The 16,895-nt window shown below is 40.5% G+C and overlaps 1 protein-coding gene across 5 annotated transcripts in view; it reads left to right on the top strand.

Annotated features, from left to right (window-relative positions):
- Carmil1 (capping protein regulator and myosin 1 linker 1) overlaps positions 1-16,895 on the top strand; it is a 278,033-nt gene that overhangs the window by 181,387 nt on the left and 79,751 nt on the right. For all 5 annotated transcript variants that reach the window (XM_027409345.2, XM_027409351.2, XM_027409347.2 and 2 more), the window contains exons 16-20: positions 2,142-2,246; positions 4,563-4,632; positions 11,312-11,393; positions 11,912-12,011; positions 12,111-12,165. In XM_027409345.2, coding sequence (XP_027265146.1) covers positions 2,142-2,246; positions 4,563-4,632; positions 11,312-11,393; positions 11,912-12,011; positions 12,111-12,165 — 412 coding nt within the window. The remainder of the gene's footprint in view (positions 1-2,141; positions 2,247-4,562; positions 4,633-11,311; positions 11,394-11,911; positions 12,012-12,110; positions 12,166-16,895) is intronic.

The raw sequence follows: 16,895 nt of genomic DNA, 5'->3' as shown, positions 1-16,895 counted from the left end.
TAGACTAAATAGGACTCTGTCTTAACAAATAGAGAGGAAGAGATGAGCCTTTACAGACCAAAAATATGCTTCCAGTTCCTCAATAGAGTGTTGTTACAGAATGTCAAAAGTCTGGGAGACAGCATGGTAGAGCGTGTTCAGCCAGGTTGTCCTGTCTTATATGTTTAGAGGCAGGTCACGAAGCCTCACTTTGACAGAGCTGTAATTGACTGAGGAACTGAATTACAGGGTGACAGCTCTGCTTATAAAGGTTTTTGTATAATCAGCTCTTTTGAGCTCAGTTGCTGTGAATTCTGCCACGACTGGTCTTCAGTGGCACTGTTCTTTGAGTGTAGCAGAATGGTGTAACCCATTGCCCTGTCATCCCGATGAAAGATTATGATTAAATTGTTAATACTCAGTACCTTGCTTTGATAGAGTTCTGGAAAGCATGCGGTAATTCTGTTAGAATTAGCCAGTTTATACTGAGGCATAGATTGTTAGCCAGTCTAGTTAGCTTTTATTCACAAATGATTTCATAGTTGTACCAATCAGGAGAGTCTGGGTAGTTCCAAGTGTCCCATGTGGGCTGACCATGTCACCTTCAGCCTGGGAGGAAGGAAGCATCCTTTATCTGGAAGATGTAACAGAGGACAAGATGAGGCTGGCAGTGTGTGTCCTGGCTCAGAAAGCTGCTTTCTGGGAGTCACATCATGTCCCTTCACATTCCATTGGTCACGGAGGCCCACAGGGCCAAGCCACCTGTCCCTGGAGTAGTAACAGGAACATTGTCTCTTATACTAGACAATGTTCAAAAACAAAAAAACCCTCCAAAGCAGAGGATCAGGAATAGAAGGATTTCAAAACAGCAATGTAAATAGCATTCACTTACCAAAAAATAAACAGGACTGACTATACAATCTGACAGGCTTCACCATTTGGAAACAGCTCTGAAATATCTAATGTCATGTCTCTGACCAGAGTCCTGCTTATTCCTAGTTGCCTTTTTCTCTTCTCAGGTAAAGATTTCCATGACTTACATTTTCCTTCCCAAATAGCTGGAGGTTGTCATATTTTAAGACATTGCTTTTAAAGCTCTCAGGCATCACAGGTTTTTAAAGACATCTGTACATCCAAATGCTGTTGCAGGTTATGTGGCTGACCTAGACCCCTGAGGTGCCTGCTGCCCTCTGTATGCCATCATCTAAGTGACATCATGGGCTTCAGCTAAGTGCTTCATGCTGCTGAGCCAGTCCCAACTCCCAGAGAAAGGAGCAAGCTAAGCCAGCAAACTCACTGTGGGTGCTTGAAGCCTGTACCTTTACAAACCATTATAGTACAGGTTTGACCCAGCAGTGCAGCTTTATCCATTTTTGACTGACATAACAAGAGGAAACATTATCCAGCCACTTCACTTTCTCCTTTGTCTTTTTTCTCATGTTTGGCCTGAAATGATTAGGTTTACAGTGTGAATGTAGTAGACAAATGGGCTATTAGTCATGCAGGCTTGAAGCCATTTAGTGTGCTGTTCCTCAGATCCACATCAGGTTATCATCTCATTGAGTCTGCCTGTTGGCCAGCATTGGGTCCATAGTACGATGACTTCAAAACAAAACTGACTGTGGTGGTATATTCCTGTCATCCCAGCACTTGGGAGGAACAGACAGTAGGCTGAGGAGTTTGGGGTTATCTTTAGCTATATAGTGAATTTAAGAGCAGCCTGCATTGCATAAGACTGTCTCAAAAAACAGAACTGGATCTATGGCTCAGTGGTAGAGCACTTGCCTCTAGTGAATGGAGTCATCAGTTCAGTCTCCAGTACTGTCAAAGACCAAGAGGCAAACACAAATGAACTGTCACTGAGCACACTGCCCAATGCAGTGTCAGCCTGTACCACAGATGTCACCCAGTGGCAAAGGTCTCAACCTTCATGAATAACACATGATTCCAACCTCCTATTTTAATGTTTCGTGAGGATCAGTGGGCTAGAATACAGTGAGTTTACTAGATACCAAGAATAGATATAGTTTTGTGGGTTAGCATTTAGACTGATTTTGTGGATCTCACGTCTGCATACCCACCCAATAAGCAGGATGGATAGAATGTAACCACTCATGTGATGCTTGTGTTATGTTTGTTTGTTACCTTTTTTTTTTTTCCAGGAAAGGAAAGGAAGTCCCCCTGTCTTTCAAGCAGTTTTTCAGCAGTTCTATGGCTTTGATGCAAATCAATCTTTCAGGCACGAAACTGTCTCCTGAGCCCTTGAAGTGAGTGATCCATTTGTCGTCTCTAGAGCTTTTAAAGTTACATTTGTGACTGTGAATGTGCTGGAAGGAAGGAAGGCAGAACAGGCCTTCCTATTTACTTGCAGGTAAATAGGGCACAATGGATGTTGCTGTATCTCCTATTACAGTCTTCCTGTGGCTTTTGGTCTTCTGTAAAAGCTGTCCCATAAAAGTTGTGTCCCAGGCATGTGTAGAAATAGCACAGTAAAGTCCATTTATGTGTAGTTAGTGTGAATCTTGGATAGTATCCCAAGTATCTTTTTAAACATCTGTCCAGTCCATTTTGGACATATTCTTCTGTGTGTGTCTTAGCCAATGTTTGGCTATTTCTGCAACTACTAATAGTCAGATTTACTATATATCCCATCTATACAAGGACATCAATTTGTAGCAAGGTAGTTACAGAGGTAGAATAGGCGTTGTTTGGCTGGTGAGGTGGCTCAGCAGGAGTAAGCTCTTGCCACACAATCCTCACAACCTGAACTTCAACCCCAGAACCCATGTAAAGGTACAAGGGGAAAACAGACGCCCAAATGTTGTCCTTTGACTGCCATATATGTTTTGTGACATACTCACATGTATGTGAATGGAAAGAGAGAACTGACTACGCTCACTTTGCCACATGTCTGCACACACACACACACACACACACACACACACACACACACACACACCCTTGTGATTTGATTGCTGGTAGCTTGAAACAGCTGTCAGCATTAGTATTCTACAGATATTCTTTTATACTTTAATCATATTGTTGGCATACTCATTCAGCAAATATTTATTTTAGACCTACCACATGCTTAGTCCTCTTTGCTCATAGAGTAGATTAGGAGACTAGCACTTTCAGGATGGTTTTGGTGTGACCAATGTTTAAATATGACATAGCTGTCTATTGGCTATTGTGGAGTTCTCACTGTGTGTGCAAGACCTGCGAATTGCTGGTGGGACAAACTATCAAGAACCTAGCATGAAATAATCCCTTTTGTCTTGCATTCCTTTTGCCCTCTCATTCTTTGGGGTTAGAGGTCCTTTCCCTGGGGGGAAGGTCCTTTCTCTAAGATCACTGGGAACAGGTGTCACTCCAAGTAGGAAATGTGTAGTAGGAGATGTTTAGTGTGTACACTGTCTGCTTTGTGTCCTAGTCAGTTTCACATTTGTCTGTTTCCTTCCTGCTGCCCACCTTTGAGTTCATCATGAAGTCCGATTGAGGACTTCTTTTCATTTTATGCAAATTGTTTTTAAATCGATTTTTCTCCTCTTGCTTTTATAATTGTCTACTTAGTGTGTGTATGTGTGTGCATGAGTGTACCATGGTACATGTGTGGAGGTCAGAGGACAACTTGTAGGAATTGGATCTGTCAATCATTGGAGTGACCGAGACTGAACTCATGTCATCGGGCCTGGTAGCAAGTGCCTTACCACCGAGCCTCCATTCTGTAGAATTTAAGAGCCTCTGGTGCACATGGAGATCCAGGTGTGCTCAACTGCATTGGACTTCACAGGACTGACTTGTAGCAGTGGGAGCAATCCACTTTTTTGAGAGTTTTGATATCTGCACAATGATGAATCCAATTCCCTCAATTTGCAGAAGAGAGATAGCATCTGCCCTGTCCTGCAGGTAACTGGACTGCCAGGATCCTGGACACAGCTAGAAGACATGTATCTCCTTAGCTCTGGGGTGTCTGTATCTTCACCTGCACATTCTGTGAGGTGACTTAATAAACTCATCTAGCTCTCATTTCACCCTCTGGAATACTGTGGGGCTAGACTCCTTCACTGTCTATTCCTTAGAGAAAGCCAGCCTCACTGTGCTATGCTAATAACAATCACCTAATAATATTCTAATGATTCTTAAAGCTGTTCTCAAGCAGATGCAGGTGGGGCTTTATCTACGGTGAACACAATTTGATTTCAGTATGCAATTAGGTGGGCTGTGGGTTTATTTGCATAGGAATAGCTGTGCTTCCAAGGCTTGCATTTATGAAGGAGTCACCTCCTGTCAGACAGAAGAATGCAGACGTGTCACGTGCCCACTGTTGTCAGAAACAGAATGCAGTTGGCATTTTCAAAAAGTAAGAGGGTGCTTGGTATTTGACCTGTGTTTCAGAAAGTGTGTTCATTTTCCAGGCTTTATTCAGTGTGTTTGCTGTGTGTAGTGTGTGTGTGTGTGTGTGTGTGTGTGTGTGTGTGTGTGTGTGTGTGTGTGTGCTTTGCGTATGGGTGAGAGTGTGCTGGTGTGCATATTGCTGTTCATCATATGAAGTTGTGCCTAGTATATCTGTTTCCTTTCCTCAGAGCACTGCTCTTGGGCCTGGCCTGCAATCATAGCTTGAAGGGGGTCTCTTTGGATCTCAGCAACTGTGAGGTAAGACCACCCTTATAGCACACTGGAATAGATAACAGCCTCAAAATTGTTTTTGAATTCTTCCCAGGAAAGTGAGATATTGTGGGTCCATAGGGAGAAGTGAAGCAGAAAAACACATTATGCAAGTTTCACATGTTCTGTGTCTTGCAATTTTATCTACAAGTCACCACAGAACACCTCTCCAATTATATCAGAAGATGCTTTTAATGACTTTCCCCACATTCTTAGTGCCTGTAGCCTGAGTGTTTCATGATGAATCCCCATGATACAAAGCCATAAAGTAGCTTCACCATCCTGAAATACAGTGCACCACATTGCTTTTAGGGGACGAATGTGTAGAGCTGAACTTGGATTTGTAGGATGTAAAGCAGAATGGCTATTTTTTTTTATTAACTCTTTTTAACATCTTAGCTTAAGACAAGAGCATTAAAACATCTCTTGAAATTATACAGCAGCTCTTAACACTTCCAGTTAAGGAGCCCTCAAAGAAGAGCTGAGACTAAAGGTCTGTGTGTGTTAGAGGACACTTAGGCTCTCCTCATCTGGAAACTGTCAGTTCATGTGGAGATTAGCAAGAGAATTCCAGCTGCAGACACAGTTCTGAGCCTGGCTTTGCCCAGAGTGTCCTCCCCATCCCTTCTTCCCAGGCTGTTAGCATTCATATTTGTGCCTTTAGACTGACTGTGCTGTGGTCCCCGCTAGCCTTCCTCCTCAAGGCCACCCTCTTTGAGGACCTTAATCAAGGCCAGTCTTCCTTATAAGTCCCATCAGACTGTGTCATCCTAGGTGGATGGGCTGATGTGTTAGTTGCTCTGCTCATTTCTGTGACAAATACCCAACAAAGGGAACTTAAGGAAGGCAGGTTTTTCTTGGCTCACTGTTCAAGGCTGCAGTCCATCGTCTCAGGAAGTCATGGAGTAGAGAACCAAGCAGCCATGACACTGCATAGCCAGGAAGCAGAGAGCAATGGATTCCAGTGCTTTTTGTTTTATCTTTATTATTATTATTATTATTATTATTATTATTATTATTATTATTAAATGCAGGACCTCCAATTCGTAGGCCGGTTCTGCTTACATCATGTGGGACTTTTTCTGGGAATGCCCCCACAGGCATGCCCAGGAGTGTGCCTCCTAGGTGGGTTGATGGTGTAGATGAGCCGTCGCTGATGACATCACTGAATCTCTGTGTTTGTGTGAGATAGAAGTATTAGTGTTCCTCTAGGAAGATGTCACAAGATCTGAAGGAGCTCTATTTGGAAAAGTACCTTAAGTCATCCTCTGTGGTTGTGTTCCTGTCTGTCCCACTGCCTCTCTTTCCTTCATTTAATTTTAGTGTGAAGGTCACTTTTGTGACCTATTAATCTTATTGTGTTGGAAAAGCAAAACTCCTCAAAAGCTAAAAACCAAAAAACCTCTAGAATATTCATTTTGAGTAATGGAACTGTAAATGTAATCATTGGTCCTCTCATTATAAAGATATACATGAAGCAGAAACCAACTCTAGAAATATGAACATTTTGCTCATTAGCATTTTGCTAAGGGTCTGCCAGTAATAAAAACCATTTATCATGGGAATGGGGTCTGCTAAGAGTCATTCTCTAAGGAACAGGAAGTTGGTGAGAATACCGTGACCAAACACCAGCCAAACCACATTAGCTGTGACTCAGCTGGGGCTTTTTCAGCCTGATGAGACACTCTGTCACATGATCAAGCTGTGACAGGCGTGAGTGATCTGTTGGCCTCATGTACAGATGAGGAAATGGTGAAGTCTAAAAGTATTTGAAGCAGTCTGGCTCTCTGATGGCACTCTGTTAATACCAGCATTGACTATCATTAGAACATTAAATATGATTAGACATGTTCTTATTAGCAGTTTGAGACAGGACTTGTTCAAAGGCTATCAGGTAGACCTGGTTTAAAACTTGTTCTTAAATCTCTTGAAAATCTTTTGAAGGTCATACTAGATGAACCTTGTAAAATATTTCGGTAGGTTTAAGATGTCAGGCAGTCCAGGCATGGTGGTATACCCCTGGAATCCAAACATTAGGAAACTGGAGGATGAATTTGAGGGCAAGGGCAGCACAGCAGTTTCTATGGGCATTTTTGTGAAAGTCAATCTAACTACCAATACTCCTTTGTACTTATAGTTTTCTTTTGTAGTTTTCCCATGAAGATGGGAATCCAGGTCAAATGATTGATTTTGACAATGGAATTGACCATTATTATTATGATAATTTTACTTTTAATTTGGGTCTTTCATTTATGGGTTATAGGAACATTTACAATGCTTAGAAAGCAAGCCTTAGAGGTATCATAGCTCTATGTTTATACACTTTTATAGCTGAAGTTGCAGGGCCAGTGACCAAGCTTCCTGGTTTTGTGTTACATAGCTGCTCATCAAAATTGGTGCAGCACAAACTTATTTTTCTATGCTTTTCCAGTATTTTGTTCCATACTTGCTTCTTAAGGTTGGATGTCTAAATGTAAATGATTATCTTCAGGACATAGTCCACCTCCCAAAAGGTATTTGGAGTTCAAAGATAACCCATGTTGGGACACTTGCTGTTTTGTGGGTTTAACCATCAGTCCCCGGGTTGGTTACTTAGACTTTATGCATTGCTCTCAGAAGGAAACCTGCCTTAATGTAGAAATAGTCTTTTGCTATTAATTCTCTGTTTCTCCATCTTAGATGCAGCTTCCTTTGATCTTACTGTGCTAGTCAAAATCATGGAAGAATTCCACACTTAATTTTCTCCCCATGATCAGATAAATACAATTTTAATATATGTGCTGCTGAAACAAGCATCTTAAATACAATTTTTAAAACAAGTTTGAAAGATATGTTAAATTTTTGAGAGACAGGGTTATCATAGCCAAGGATAACCTTGAACGGCCAATCCCAAGGATTGGGACTGCCGTCTTGTAGTATCACACCTATGTCCCTATTAGATATATGCTTAAATGTTAGATTTGACTTTGCACTTGGAAGCATATCATCTATAGTGTTCTACCTCCCTACGAGGACACAATCATGAATGAAATGAAATGAAATTGTTCAGTGATGCAGTAACACTTAACGGCTCTATGATTTTCCTTTTTTTATTTTTTTGAGATAGTATCTTACACATCCCTGGCTATCTAGGGACTCTCCATGTAAACCAGGTATCTGGCCTCAAATCTGTAGCAATCCCTGGGCCACAAATGTTGAAATTGCAGGTGTGTACCACCACACTGGCTCCATTCTGCTTTTTTCCCCTTATCTGTTGGTTATTATTTGAATCAAGGTCTCTCTCCCTGACTAGAATTCACCAGGTAGCACAGTCTGGCTTCAAACCCAATGCCTTCCTTCAGTAAGCTCCTGAGTGTGGGATTATAAATGTACTGCCAGCCACTGCCATACCCAGCTCAATCTTGCTTTCTTTTAAGTAATGCTAGCGTGGGGGATGCAAATGAGCATGATTTTAAAACCAGTTTTATATTCACATATGCATGCATGGCTCTAACTATGCAAATTCATTTAAAAGGATTTTCATTTACAGCAATGGAACGGCTTTTACTGTTTTGGGAAAGAGTTAGCTTTAAGGGAATTTGAGGCACCTAATAACTTATAAATGTAATTTAATACTCTTGGTACTGAAGATGAGTATTTAAATTTTTGGATTGTATTTGGAAGCACCTCCTATTTGGAAGTGTTTCTTGGACTTGACTCTGTTGACATTTCAGCTTTGCCTTCATTCTTGTTCTGCTGCTGCTTCTAATGCTTTTTGTCTTTTCCCTCCTTTGCTCCCCTAAGCTTGGCCACTGTGTAAGTACTTCATGCATCAATAACTTAAGAGTGTTCAACCATTTCATTGTTTTTTAATGAAACAATTTAAATGTTGAAAAACATACTAGTTTTGTGCGTCTATGCTTCAAATAAGACCCTAAAAATAGTTACAAAATGAGCAGAATTGATCACTATATATCATTTGCATTTTCTGTTTCTGTGAATGGAATATATCTTTTACTGTACCAATAGTGATAGAGTGTAGGAATTTTCTTGTACAATTTTATTTCTCTATAGGAGCCATTGTCAGCACATAACCTACCAGAAAGACTTATTAAATTGGTCCCCCTTTCATGCTCTGAATATCATGTTGTGTTTCTTGAGCTGTTTGAATGGCTTCTTCCTTAGCTTTGGCGTTGTGACTAGAGCAATGCATCTCAAGAGCTATTCATGGTAAAGAATCAGCTTTTTCTGTTTACTTTTAATGTTGGCAGTCTCAAAGTAACAATTTTTAGAAACATACTTAGAATTAATTCCTAGAAATAGCTATAAAGATAAAATATACAAGCCCTCCATTTTTATTGTTTATGTGCAATAGGCCTATAGTTGCTAATACGGTCTTTCTGAGGAATTTATGTTTAATTTCTGTGGTTCTGCTTCTTCCTTGTGATTGTTGGCTGCATTGGTCCATGAGGGTCCATTGGATCAGATGGCTATGGGTACAATGGAGAAAGCCCCCTGAGAGCCCCCTAATGACTTCGATGAATTAGCTCAACTTTATTCCAGAATACAAGGAATATATAGGATTGGGAAGTCTGTGAACAAACTCTAATTTGCATTAAGTGACTTGCTCCTATCATAAGGCTTCAAATGTGGCAGCAGGGTCCTATAGCAAAGCTCCTAGCACAAGTCTTAGTTACCATATGTGCAGCAGGAGAGGCTTCTAGCAGGGAACTGTGCCAAGGGTCACCCTAGAGATAAATGAGGCATCCAGGCTTAGAGACAGCTTTCAGATAAGGTCAGTCCACTAGATAAGGGCAGGTAGAAAGCAGGAAGTGTCACTGTCGGGGAGGAAGTCCCCATGTTGCAGAGCTTAGGAAAAAGCTGTCAGGCCATGGTAGACTGCAACCTCTGACCAGCCAGCAAGGCCTCCCAACAAATTTCAACCTTACTCTAGACCAGAAACACACTGTTTATAGATGGGTATGAGCCTGTGGGTGGCTCTTGGAATGGCATAGTTCTGGGAGCCTTTAGAGCTAGCTGCCAATGAGGAATGAAGAGATGGCTCAGTGGTTAAGCAACCCTGTAGCTCTTGGGGGATTAGAGGCCCTCTTCTGGTCCCTGAGGGTACCTAAGTGTTCTTGCGCACACATACATCGTTTAAAAAATTAAAATAAAAACTAAAACTCCTTAAAACTTTATGTTGGGAAACAAACAAGGTTTGTATAGAGTTTCCATGGTGAGACAGGCTTGACAGGTGTTGGGGTAAAGCTGAAGAATTCCAGAAAATAACTAGCTAAGTGCAGCAGTTCCTCAGCAGCTTTGGAATCTGCATCTGAGAGACTGTGGGTTCAGAATATTTGGGGAAAATGATGCCTAAACTGAAAAGATACAGGCTGTTCTCCTTGTCACCAGTCCTTAAACAGGACTGCACAGAAACTCTTCACATGGCATTGTTCAGGGTTGAGAGTTAGAAGTAACGTGGAAGAGAGTTAATACCTACGAGGAACATGAGTACCTCACATGCAGCTCCTCCATGGTCTGTGTGTAATGGATTGGATCATGCTGGATTGTGGTACCTTTGGGAGTCCTTGGAACCAACCCTTCTCTGTGGACATGGTCACTGGAGAGTGAGAGGAACTAGGCAAACTCTTTCCTGTTGGACTGGTCTTTGTTCCCTGGGAGTAGGCAGATCAGCCCCTTTGATTGGTCTCCCTCTAAGTGACTCTCATCCAAGGCACCTGACAGCATTTTGCTATTATCTTAAAAAGTAAGTGGAATTTTCCTAAGTATTTCTGGACAAAACAGTGACCCCAGAGATTTGTGCTTAACACACAGGAATGTGCAACAGACTTTGGAGATTAGCTGCAAGACATTCTTGAACTATTGCATATGAAATAAGAAATGAGGTTCTTTAAATTTCTGTATCAATTTGAAAAAGTAGAAAATGGTATTCCGTAAGTTTAGTGTAGAAAGTTATATAAACACTATAAAAATGTTTTATGTCCCTGAATGGGTTCCTCATAAATAACAACTGGTCTTCTCCAGTTGATAGTAAGTTTTCGGATGAGGAAGGACTATGGGTACTTTGCATCCTGTAATCATAGTAGTCAAGTGTTGTCAGAGAATTAAAAAGATGTGAGCCCCTCATACTTGCTTTGAGTTCATAGGGAAAGATTGAGGGCTGGGAAGCATATCTCCCATGGCTGCCTTGCTCCCTGGGATGATGAATCAAACCTTGGAAGCAGAAGCAATGACTTGAAACACTCAAGTTCTAGTGTCTGAAGGGATTTGCTTGGTTTACAGCATTTGAACAGAAGTTCTTGTATACTGGTGTACATTGCCTTTTTGTTGTTGTTGTTGTTTTGGTTTTTGGTGCTGGAGATTGAGCCCAGAGACTTGAGCATTTGAGATGAGCTACGATCTCCAACCTTCCGCTGAGTAAAGTTGACCTATGTGTCTCCACCTTTCCCCACTCTTATTTTCCTAAGAACTTTAGGTTTTAACATTAGATCATGTGGTGTAGCAAACAGTATCATTCTCTTACGATTGTTAATAACATCCTCCCTTCATTTGGAGTTGATATACATTTGGTTTTTGATGGCTTATTTTAAGACATTCTGTTAGGGATTTTTCAGTCTCTCCTGCAGCAGGAAGAGCACTTTACCTCGTGTTTGGTCTTTTTCTCTAGCTGAGGTCAGCAGGAGCTCAAGTGCTAGAAGGCTGCATTGCTGAAATCCAGAACATCATCAGCTTAGATATCTCTGACAACGGTAAGACACAAAAGAAACAAAAACGCTATGGGAACAAGCAAGGAAGGGGAAAATGGCACACTAGTCACAGGCCAAGATGCAAATTCTAAAACAAGTCATACAATATCCTCTATCCTGTGGTAAAAGATCTGAGTCCAGCATTTTTAACTTCTTGGTAGTCATAAAAATGTTTACTTAGTTTGCTGTATTTCTGCTGGTTTAGTGAGTGTCCTGATCCTGTTAAATTTGCATAGAAAGCTGTATAACAAGTTACCTAACAGTGAGAGTATAGTGGGAGAGGGGAAACTGACAATATGATTTCTGGATCCTGATGACTTTGCATGGACACGGACCATAGAGGAGGCTTAGGTAAATCCTTGAAGAAAATGAGTTCACCTCTGTGAACTCCTAGGACATGGTAAAAGGGCAAAGAGCTCCTCTAAGAATAAAAACTGAGGGTCATGGGGCACCAAGCTCAGCACAGGCATGACTTCACTTCTCTACTTGTGTTTTGATGCTGTCTTTACTCTTCTTTCCAGGTTTAGAATCCGACCTATCTACCCTAATTGTGTGGCTCAGTAAAAACAGATCAATACAGCACCTGGCATTAGGCAAAAATTTTAATAATATGAAATCCAAGTAAGAGTTTTGAATTTTTATATGATAATGATGAAAATAACCAGCCTCCTGACAGCTTTTGATTTGATTCCACTGTCTATGTCTTTAAAATCTCTTTAGAAATCTGACGCCTGTGTTGGACAACTTAGTGCAGATGATCCAAGACGAAGACTCTGTGAGTATCCGATGACACACTTTACTCTCTGTGATTGTTTCTATTGGACTGATGCTGATGCACTTTCAGATAATTCATGATTTAGATTTTATCGGTCTTTAAAAAAATAGAATATGCCACCGAGTGTTGGTGATGCATGCCTTTAATCCCAGCACTTGAGAGGCAGAGGCAGGCGGATCTCTGTGAGTTCAAGCCCAGCCTGGTCTCCAGAGCGAGTGCCAGGATAGGCTCCAAAGCTACACAGAGAAATCCTGTCTCAAAAAACAAAAACAAAACAAAAAAAAAGAATATGCCTTAGTGGAGTTTTGAGTATATTCAAAATTCTATTCTCCCATTCATCAGAAAGATTAAAAACTAAGAACTTTTGAAAACATTTATCACCATGATCATCATCAATGTGTATTCTGCATGTGTGAATGTGCATGCATGTGTGTACCAATTCAGAAGTAACACTGCGCACGTCTGGAGGTCAGAGGGTGACTCATAGGAGTTAGTTTTCCTCTTCTACTATGTGGTTCTTAGGGATTTTAGGTTGTGAGGCTTGGCAGCAGGACTTTCACCCACTGGGCATTTCACTGACCCAAATTAAGAGGTTGCCAAGGTGTAAATTAACTCTTAAGCCTATCTGCATCCTAACCAGCTAATACACCAGTCTTCAGATTATCTAGCTGGTTGTTTTACCATGAATTATTTGAAGTAACATCATGTTTTCAATTTGAACTTCATCTAGTAATTATACAAAATTTCAGATACTAGGGAAGTTTCTTCTCATCTTAAGTGGTTGCTTGGACTCGATAGTCATCTTCCTTATATTTTTATGCCTTTTTAGTTGCTTCTGAGCAAGACTTAGATCAAAGTGAAGGTGTTTCAGTTCAAATAGAATTCTGTTGTGCATGAGAAAAGGAAGCTATTTAACAGACAAAGTAGAAGACCTGTCATGAATTCATTCAATTGAGAGTGGTGTGTCTTATGTTACAATTTCTTGATGCTCCTTAAGACTTTATCCTTTTCAGAGGATAAAGTCATGAAACAGTTTCTAAAATTCAAATACTTGTTGCCATTATTAAGAGCCACACTGTGAGTTGTAGGGTAATTTCTTACATGTATCAGGTGAAATATGTCACATTTTGAAAAATATCATTTCCACTTTTGAACTTCTACCAAGAAATGATAGAATATTCTATGGCATCTGTAAGCTGACTTCCCTAAGGCAGCTATGGGGCTGTGGGTTCTGCTACACTAGATCTCTCTTCACCTAAGATGTGAAAATTCTGTCTTCTTGATATTCTCACATGTATCTGTAATCTCTAACCTATGCTAAACACTCAATTATTCAATGGATTCTGCTGATTTTCTGTGTCCTTGTCTGCTAATAACGTCATTATTTTGCTCCCCTTCTATTAGATTAGTAAAGTCAAGGGTAAAATTGGAGTGTAATTCTAATTTCATACATTTAATTTGAATTTGTACCACTCTGTTTTACTAACATTTCAGATTTTCTGAGATTGGCCCAATTTAAAAAGATTTGGGAACTCAAATTTACAAAATCATACTTAGTATTAATCCCCAAATATGTGCCTTAGTAAATATTATAAGAAGTTCTTAAGTTTATGAAGGTTGTATATATTTCAAGTTCTGGTTATTGCTTAATGGTCTTCAAATTGTTTTTGTAGTTTTAGAGTTTCTTACTTAAAGAAAATTTCTATATTTAAAAATGCACGAGAAAACACATTTGCAGATGACACATTGGCTATGTAAATGTGAATTCTGCCGAGTTACAAGTTTGATTAGCATGTTGATAATAATTTTATGATGAATAGCTTTTTTATTTTTGTGTCACCGAAATGATGTGGGGTTTTCAAAAGACAATTATCACCCACTTTTTCTTTTACTTAGGAATCTGTAATATGCAAATCCCTCTAAAGTGATTAGGAGTTGAGCCTCATGCATTAAAAAATTTCACAGAAAACCGATTCCTTTGGGCCAAGTTTTGGTTTTGCTTAAGTAAGAGCTGGGCATTTAGAAGTAATCTTCTCCTTTGACACTTTGCCCTCTGTGGAACACGTTCCTTGGCAGCCCATCTAATATCTCAGTCATCCAGAACTGTACATGATACTCAATGGGGAAACCCAGATTCCTGAGAATTCCAGTATGATTTTCCACTGTAGGTGATGGCAGCTGCATCCAGATTCATAAGATGGTGACAGTGAGTGACCAACAAGGCAGAGAATCTTTTCTGAAGGATTACAGAGAAACCCATGTTGTAAGCCACAAAATAGGATGAGTCTCCCCTAGGAGGGCCTACAACCTGGAGCCTGTGTCTAGATTCAGCATTAAGCATTCAGGTAGTACGGCTGTATAGAAGTGCCATGAATTGGAAGAACTGACCTTATAAATATGTATGTACTTCAGGCTCTCCTGTTGCCATTGTGGGTCTACCCATTTTTCTTAAGTATTAATTGGGGTGCATTAGAATTTGAATGTTGTGATGGAATAATAATTTGATAGCTTTTTGATCTGGAAGTTTCCTAATATCAGAAAGAAGCCATGGCAGATCATTTTTGTAGTGGTGGAATAGAGAGTGCAGAAAGGGGGGAGATGTGGTTACCTGTTTCCGTAAAGTGGTGTTGCATATGTGTTTTTTGTTCACAACATTAGGTTGCCCAAGTCTGAGAATTTTTCATTGTTTTCCATTTATCTGAATGTAAGATATTAAGAACACTGTAGTCCCTTAGCTTTTTGGCTGAGATGTCATTTCATTGTCTTAGCCACTACCAGTCCCCTTCACTTGAATAGGTTTGATTCTGAATGCTGTGCCATTGCCTTCTGATTTGTCCTGGGCTGAGTCTGAGCAGCAGCATTTCATTTGGATGTCAAGGATGATGGTGTAGTCACTGAGTCTAAACAAGTCACATGATATTTGTGAAGATATTTGAATATTATATTTTTTTATCCCACTCCTTTGAAACTGGGTCCCATGTAGTACAGTCTTGCCTTGATTTATCCTTCTGCCTCTACCTCCCAAGTGCTAGATCACAGGTGGGAGCCATCATGCCTGACTGATGTCTAAATTTTAACTCCACCCCCCTCATCCTGTCCCTTGTAATTCATTGAGAGAGACCTTTTTCTTTTATACACATTGGTGCATGACCATGGGCCTGGTGAAGCAGGCATAGGTAGATCTTATGTTGTGTTTGCTTGTTGTCATAGAAATCAATCAGATTCATGCTGTGCCCTAATTTCATAGGCCACTAAGAGAAACCTTAGAATCTTCTAGCCATTCACCTGCCTGGGATGTCAGAGCTGCTTACATTAATGGGGCTAGAGTAAATCACTCCACATCATCCAGAAGACGTCCTCATTCCCCGGGTCTGAATTAGGAGTTTTAATGCCTTGGTGATTCATGCCCTGGGATTCATCCCATTTCACTAAGCTATACCTTGCACCAAGTTTTGCAAACGCAGATGCCCACAGGTCTAGGGAGACAGTAGAGCAGGTTGAGTGATCTGGGCACAAGGAAGAAGCCCTGTTAAGAGTTTGTTTAGGAGCTGGGCGGTGGTGGTGCACGCCTTTAATCCTAGCACTGGGAGGCAGAGGCAGGCAGATCTCTGTGAGTTCGAGACCAGCCTGATCTACATGAGCTAGTTCCAAGACAGGCTCCAAAGCCACAGAGAAACCCTGTCTCGGAAAAACAAAAAACAAAAAACAAAAGAGTTTGCGTAGGTACCCTGATGGCCAGACCAAACCTGTGCAGTTTTCAGTTCCTAGTTTAAGGGAACAGAGAAGGTGTTGCTTTGCAGTCACATACAGTATATGGTAAACAGTTCATACAGATTTGACTTTTTGTTTCTGAACTGCAGGCATATCTTCTCACGGAAACTTAATATAGTATTAAAGAATGATGACCAAAACTGTCCTAAAATAAACTCCTTGGGGTGTGCAATGTAGTTTTGAAAGCACATAATCTGAAACTAGCACATTCACACCTATCCCAATTTAGCTCTTTGCTAAGTTCATGACCTTATTTTGTTGTTGTTTGTTATTGTTGTTTGGTTGATTGGTTGTTATTTTTGTTTTGTTTGTGTGTGGGTTTTTGTTTTGTTTTGTTTTCTGTCTTGCTTTTTTGGTAAGATGGAATACCATGCACTCTGTGCTGGCTTTGCTCCTTCTGCTTGTGTTTCCCAAATGCTGGTATTACAGACTTGTATTCCCCACTACTTCATGCTGATCCCTGCTGTTTCTTGCTTGGTAAATGACAATGATAACAGTGTCCATGTTATGGGTGCCTAAGAGGGTTAATTGAATCACATGGTCTAGAGAGATGGCTCAGCTGTTAAAGTCTAGGCTCACAAATATGTGTGAGTCAACATATAAAAAGACTAGGCGGTGGGTAGATACAATAAATGCTTAGCAAATAGTCATCAATAAAACATTATTTATCTTCGGTGGTTTTGATTTCCTGTGTTTTAGGGTTATTATTTCACTTATAAAAAATAATTTGGGTAGAAAAGAATAATGCCTCAGTTGGGACAAGTTGGGCTTGCCATAGAAGCCCCAGATATTCAGCAATAAAGCACCTGTTCTCCAAGTTTCACTTAGGAGGTCTGTTTGATGCCCTAACCTTCAGGTTCCAGCCTCATCCTCTTGGGTCCAATCACTGGTTCTCTGTGGAGAGCTGGATAGTGGTCATTACTTTGATGAGAATGTTCAGTGCTGTGTGTGTCTGCCCC

This window comes from Cricetulus griseus, chromosome 3 (genome assembly GCF_003668045.3).
Source record: "Cricetulus griseus strain 17A/GY chromosome 3, alternate assembly CriGri-PICRH-1.0, whole genome shotgun sequence".
In the NCBI taxonomy this organism is placed as follows: domain Eukaryota; kingdom Metazoa; phylum Chordata; class Mammalia; order Rodentia; family Cricetidae; genus Cricetulus; species Cricetulus griseus.
The sequence above is the reverse complement of the archived record's forward strand: the minus strand, read 5'-3'. Positions and strand labels throughout refer to the sequence as shown.